The sequence below is a fragment of the Coregonus clupeaformis genome, chromosome 12 (assembly GCF_020615455.1).
Source record: "Coregonus clupeaformis isolate EN_2021a chromosome 12, ASM2061545v1, whole genome shotgun sequence".
NCBI lineage: Eukaryota > Metazoa > Chordata > Actinopteri > Salmoniformes > Salmonidae > Coregonus > Coregonus clupeaformis.
The window spans coordinates 20,096,384-20,102,954 of NC_059203.1; the positions used below are offsets into that span (position 1 = coordinate 20,096,384).

General features: G+C 41.4%; 1 protein-coding gene across 3 annotated transcripts in view; it reads left to right on the top strand.

The window, feature by feature from the left end:
* The window catches only part of LOC121577950 (acid-sensing ion channel 1), a 355,668-nt gene that overhangs the window by 330,456 nt on the left and 18,641 nt on the right, over positions 1-6,571 (top strand). For all 3 annotated transcript variants that reach the window (XM_041891942.2, XM_041891940.2, XM_041891941.2), the window contains one exon: positions 4,184-4,334. In XM_041891942.2, the coding sequence (XP_041747876.2) occupies positions 4,184-4,334 (151 nt within the window). The remainder of the gene's footprint in view (positions 1-4,183; positions 4,335-6,571) is intronic.

Consider the following 6,571-nt stretch of genomic DNA (forward strand, 5'->3'; position numbering starts at 1 on the left):
GTGGGCAAACGTACAAAATCAGCAGGGGATCAAATACTTTTTTCCCTCACTGTACTCTCTCTGGGTCACTAAATATAGTATTCATTATGGATCCCCATTAGTTCCTGCCAAGGCAGCAGCTACTCTTCCTGGGGTTTATTATGGATCCATTTATTATGGATTCCTGGGGTCCAAACACATTAAGGCACATCATACACAACAAAAAACGGTACACCATATAACATCATTGCACCACTACATATCTACAACACAAAATACCGCCATACAACAATATTACAATGAATGTGTGTGTACAAAGTGTGTGTGCTAGCGTGTGTGTGCGTATGCGTGAATACGCACATACAATACTGGTCAAAAGTTTTAGAACACCTACTCATTCAAGGGTTTTTCTTTATTTTTACTGTTTTCTACATTGTAGAATAATAGTGAAGACATCAAAACTATGAAATAACACATATGGAATCATGTAGTAACCAAAAAAGTGATAAACAAATCAAAATATATAATCAAAATATATTTTATATTTGCGATTCTTCAAATAGCCATGAGTAGGTGTGTCCAAACTTTTGACTGGTACTTTATGTAAATGTGATATATCAGTTTTGTTTTGTTTTTTCATTTGAAAGAAATTCTAAAAACCTGTTTTTGCTTTGTCATTATGGGGTATTGTGTGTAGATTGATGAGAAAAAATGATTTAATCCATTTTAGAATAAAGTTGTAACGTAACAAAATGTGGAAAATGTCAAGGGGTCTGAATACTTTCCGAATGCACTGTAAAACGCAGGAAAATCACATTGTTGACTGCACTGGGCCTTTAATTTTACTCACACTTAGGGGAGAGTGGGGTACATTGGGCATTTTTTATATTCAGCATCACTCCGTCAAGGGAAATATAGTATTCTTTTGATATCTACATATATTTCAGGATGTTGTGTATCACTGGAAATAATCAGAATTCATGTAAACATTATCGTTTTGAAAACATAGCTTGTCCACAAAATGTGGTCTCTTGGCACAACTTACCCCGGGTATGGGGTAAGCTGAGCCACGGGACAGGGTAAGTTAAGCCGCCTACAGATTTCTGTACTGAATGAAATATTACCACTACCTTTTTAAAACCATGACTATCTTTATTTCCATAAAACACAATTCAACACGATCACAACCGCTTTTTGTCCTTTAATCATTATATGCATATTTTAACACAGGTTTAACACCTAAGGCCAGGCCCTGTTATTACCTCATATCCCCTCATATCCCACTTCAATTTGCTCAACTTGCCATTGGCTCAACCATTGGCTCAACTTACCCCATGGCCATTGGCTCAATTTATTCCAAGGCAAACATTTTGACTATATTAGCCCACACAGCTACAAGGGTGCACTTTCATGCTAGATTTAGGACCTCATATTGAAACGTATAGAGAGAGACCCAAACTTAAAAGTATCTACTTTGATTTAGATACAAGCATCATGAATCCTCTAACACAATAAATTCATTTGACTTTGGTGAAAGTCCGTTTTTTGGACCTAACTTGCTTTGTCCATGTGGATTCTTCTTCTCAGACTCCATGAAATGATCACCTCTTCCTAAATATTTGGTCAAATTATTAATTTTGTGTATGGTTTCCTAGAAACAATGCTGGCTCAACTTACCCCTTCAGCTAAACTTACCCCTCTCTCCCCTAATCTACTTCTAATGAAGAGAATCCGGAATGTTCTCTACCATTTATGAAAGAGAATATTTCAGAGCTCTCCTCAACTCTTTGTTCTTTCTCTGTCTTTCCTCACGCTCTCTCTCTCTCTCCCACTTACTCACACACACAGACATGTAGGCTAAAGCCTGTAAAACATTCATACTCACTTCAGCCTCAGCAAATTAGCCAGTAACCTTCAATTAGAGGAACTCCGGTTGAAAACGAAACAACACAACGATTTGTTTCTCTATTTTTTTCTGAGTTGGTGGTTACTGTTAATAAAGCCAAAAGCTTTTCACAGACAGTTGCAAGACGGCTGGTTCTTCAGACAGGTATGAAACAGATGATGAGTTGGACAAACCCAGAGAAAGCTAGAGATGCGTCCCAAATGGCACCCCTTTCCCTACACCCTATGGGCCCTGGTCAAAAGTAGTGCACTATATTGGGAATAGGGTGCCATTTGGAACACCGTGTGCTGCTCAGCCCATTGTGACCAGCACTGTTTAATTTCATTCTATTTTCTTCTGCCTTCGCACAACTGTGAATCCTCCCATCTGAAACAGCAAATAGAGAAATCATTATTTTGTAATTCGATTTTGGGGGGAGATGGGACAGAATGTGTGTGAACATGTGTTGGTACACTCAGTAATCCCCTCTGTGAACCATGTGGTATAAGGGTCTATGTGTTTAGTTAACGTGTTGGTACACTCAGTAATCCTCTCTTTGAACCATGTGGTATAAGGGTCTATGTGTTTAGTTAACGTGTGTTGGTACACTCAGTAATCCCCTCTTTGAACCATGTGCAAACATTTTTTATAAATGTTTGCACATTTATAAAAAATAAAGAAAACTGATATCACATTTACGTAAGTATTCAAACCCTTTACTCAGTACTTTGTTGAAGCACCTTTGGCAGCGATTACGGCCTCAAATCTTCTTTGGTATGATGCTACAAGCTTGGCACACCTGTATTTGGGGAGTTTCTCCCATTCTTCTCTGCAGATCGTTTCAAGCTCTGTCAGGTTGGATAGGGAGTGTCACTGCACAGCTCTTTTCAGGTCTCTCCAGAGATGTTCGATCGGGTTCAAGTCTGGGCTCTCTAGCTGGGCCACTCAAGGACATTCAGAGACTTGTCCCGAAGCCACTCCTGTGTTGTCTTGGCTGTGTGCTTAGGGTCGTGGTCCTGTTGGAAGGTGAACCTTTGCCCCAGTCTGAGGTCCTGTTCTTTGCTCCGTTCATCTTTCCCTCAATCCTGACTAGTCTCCCAGTCCCTGCCGCTGAAAAACATCCCAACAGCATGATGCTGCCACGACCATGCTTCACCGTAGGCATGGTGCCAGGTTTCCTCCAGACGTGACGCTTGGCATTCAGGCCAAAGAGTTTAATCTTGGTTTCATCAGACCACAGAATCTTGTTTCTCATGGTCTGAGAGTCCTTTAGGTGATTTTTGGCAAACTCCAAGTGGGCTCTCATGTGCCTTTTACTTAGGAGTGTCTTCCGTCTGGCCACTCTACCATAAAGGCCTGATTGGTGGAGTACTGCAGAGATGTTTGTCCTTCTGGAAGCTTCTCCCATCGCCACAGAGGAACTCTGGACCTCTGTCAGAGTGACCATCGGGTTCTTGGTCACCTCCATGACCAAGGCCCTTCTCCCCCGATTGCTCAGTTTGACCGGGCGGCCAGCTCTAGGAAGAGTCTTTGTGGTTCCAAACTTCTTCCATTTAAGAATGATGGAGGCCACTGTGTTCTTGGGGACCTTCAATGCTGCAGAAATGTTTTGGTACCCTTCCCCGGATCTGTGCCTCAACACAATCCTGTCTTGGAGCTCTACGGATAATTCCTTTGACCTCATGGCTTGGTTTTTGCTCTGACATGCACTGTCAACTGTGGGACCTTATATAGACAGGTGTGTGCCTTTCCAAATCATGTCCAATCAATTGAATTTACCACAGGTGGAGTCCAATCAAGTTGTAGAAACATCTCAAGGATGTTCAATGGAAACAGGATGCACCTGAGCTCAATTTCAAGTCTTATAGCAAAGGGTCTGAATACTTATGTAAATAAGGTATTTCTGTTTTTTATTTTTAATAAATTAGCAAACATTTCTAAAAACCTGTTTTCGCTTTGTCATTATGGGGTATTGTGTGTAGATTGATGAGGAAAAATGTGTATTTAATCAATTTTAGAATAAGGCTGTAACATAACAGAATGTGGAAAAGTTCAAGGGGTCTGAATTCTTTCCGAATGCACTGTATGTCCTTACATCTCTCTGTCTCTCCTCTATAGCTAACGTTCCTTTCTCCCCCATTGACTCAGACTTCTTCTGACCTCTCTCTCTCTCTCTCTCTCTCTCTCTCTCTCTCTCTCTCTCTCTCTCTCTCTCTCTCTCTCTCTCTCTCTCTCTCTCTCTCTCTCTCTCTCTCTCTCTCTCTCTCTCTCTCTCTCTCTCTCTCTCTCTCTCTCTCTCTCTCTTTCTCTCTTCTGTAGCTGACGTACCTGCCTCCTCCATGGGGGGATTGCAAGTCCACTCCCATGGACTCTGACTTCTTCAGCTCCTATAGCCTCACGGCCTGCCGTATCGACTGTGAGACACGCTACCTGGTGGAGAACTGTAACTGCCGCATGGTGCACATGCCTGGTAGGAGCCTCTCTCTCGCAATTTCAATTTCAATTTCAATTTAAGGGGCAATATTGGCATGGGAAACATATGTTTACATTGCCAAAGCAAGTTAAATAGATAATAAACAAAAGTGAAAAAAATAAAAATATTAAAAAAGTAACAGTAAACATTACACTCACAAAAGTTCCAAAATAATAAAGACATTTCAAATGTCATATTATGTCTATATGATAATAAATAATATAATGATGTGCAAATAGTTAAAGTACAAAAGGGAAAATAAATCAACATCAACATAAATGTGGGTTGTATTTACAATGGTGTTTGTTCTTCACAAATCTTGCTGCTGTGATGGCACATTGTGGTATTTCACCGAATAGATATTGGAGTTTATCAAAATTGGGTTTGTTTTCGAATTCTTTGTGGGGAATATGTGTCTCTAATATGGTCATACATTTGGCAGGAGGTTAGGAAGTGCAGCTCAGTTTCCACCTCATCTTGTGGGAAGTGTGCACATAGCCTATCTTCTCTTGAGAGCCAGGTCTGCCTACGGCAGCCTTTCTCAATTGCAAGGCTATGCTAATTGAGTCTGTACTTAGTCAAAGCTTCTCTCTCTCTCTCTCTCTCTCTCTCTCTCTCTCTCTCTCTCTCTCTCTCTCTCTCTCTCTCTCTCTCTCTCTCTCTCTCTCTCTCTCTCTCTCTCTCTCTCTCTCTCTCTCTCTCTCTCTCTCTCTCTCTCTCTCTCTCTCTCTCTCTCTCTCTCTCTCTCTCTCTCTCTCTCTCTCTCTCTCTCATTTACACATACACATACACACATGATACCTGTAAAATTACAACTGGTACACATGCATCAGCCAAGTCCTGGCTCAGTGGAGTTTTCCAAAAAAGCTCAACTTGTGGGGCGGGTTGCCATACACAACGTTGCTGGTTCGAATCCCACCCCAAACCACTAACTATAAACTTAACCAATCACATTTCTTGCCTAAACTTAAATTAATTCCTGCCCTTGAGGCAGAGAGGCCCCTAGAAAAAGATAAAATGGAGGAACATTTCGACCTGCCAAGTGCTGAGTTATCCTCTATGTCACTGACGCTATAGGGAACCATGACTCAGAGTCACAAACAAAAATGTGAAAAACGTGTCGTCACACTGCTATGGTTCAGTAGATTCACAGTGGCTTGTGAAAGTATTCACCTTGGGGTAGTAACAGACTACATTGGTTCACCTTGGGGTAGTAACACACTACATTGGTTCACCTTGGGGTAGTAACAGACTACATTGGTTCACCTTGGGGTAGTAACAGACTACATTGGTTCACCTTGGGGTAGTAACACACTACATTGGTTCACCTTGGGGTAGTAACAGACTACATTGGTTCACCTTGGGGTAGTAACAGACTACATTGGTTCACCTTGGTAGTAACAGACTACATTGGTTCACCTTGGGCTAGTAACAGACTACATTGGTTCACCTTGGGGTAGTAACAGACTACATTGGTTCACCTTGGTAGTAACAGACTACATTGGTTCACCTTGGGGTAGTAACAGACTACATTGGTTCACCTTGGGGTAGTAACAGACTACATTGGTTCACCTTGGGGTAGTAACAGACTACATTGGTTCACCTTGGTAGTAACAGACTACATTGGTTCACCTTGGGGTAGTAACAGACTACATTGGTTCACCTTGGGGTAGTAACAGACTACATTGGTTCACCTTGGGGTAGTAACACACTACATTGGTTCACCTTGGGGTAGTAACAGACTACATTGGTTCACCTTGGGGTAGTAACACACTACATTGGTTCACCTTGGGGTAGTAACAGACTACATTGGTTCACCTTGGGGTAGTAACAGACTACATTGGTTCACCTTGGTAGTAACAGACTACATTGGTTCACCTTGGGGTAGTAACAGACTACATTGGTTCACCTTGGGGTAGTAACAGACTACATTGGTTCACCTTGGGGTAGTAACACACTACATTGGTTGTGCTGGATTTGTCAGAACAATTGCTAATGCCAATGTTTGTCAGCCTGATCAGTGTTGAGGCCAGAGATACAATTTTAATATCGGTTCTACTTATATCCTGAATAGATCTAATTGTCAAATCTAGTTTTTATTATGATTCATTCCTACAAAATGGTTGTCAGCCTGTGCTATCTAAATGTGGAATCTAGCTTTTATTCTGAATTGTTCCTATAATCAACACCTGTAATTGATGCTTGTTAGAAGTAGCAGTAGCAGTGTATCTCAG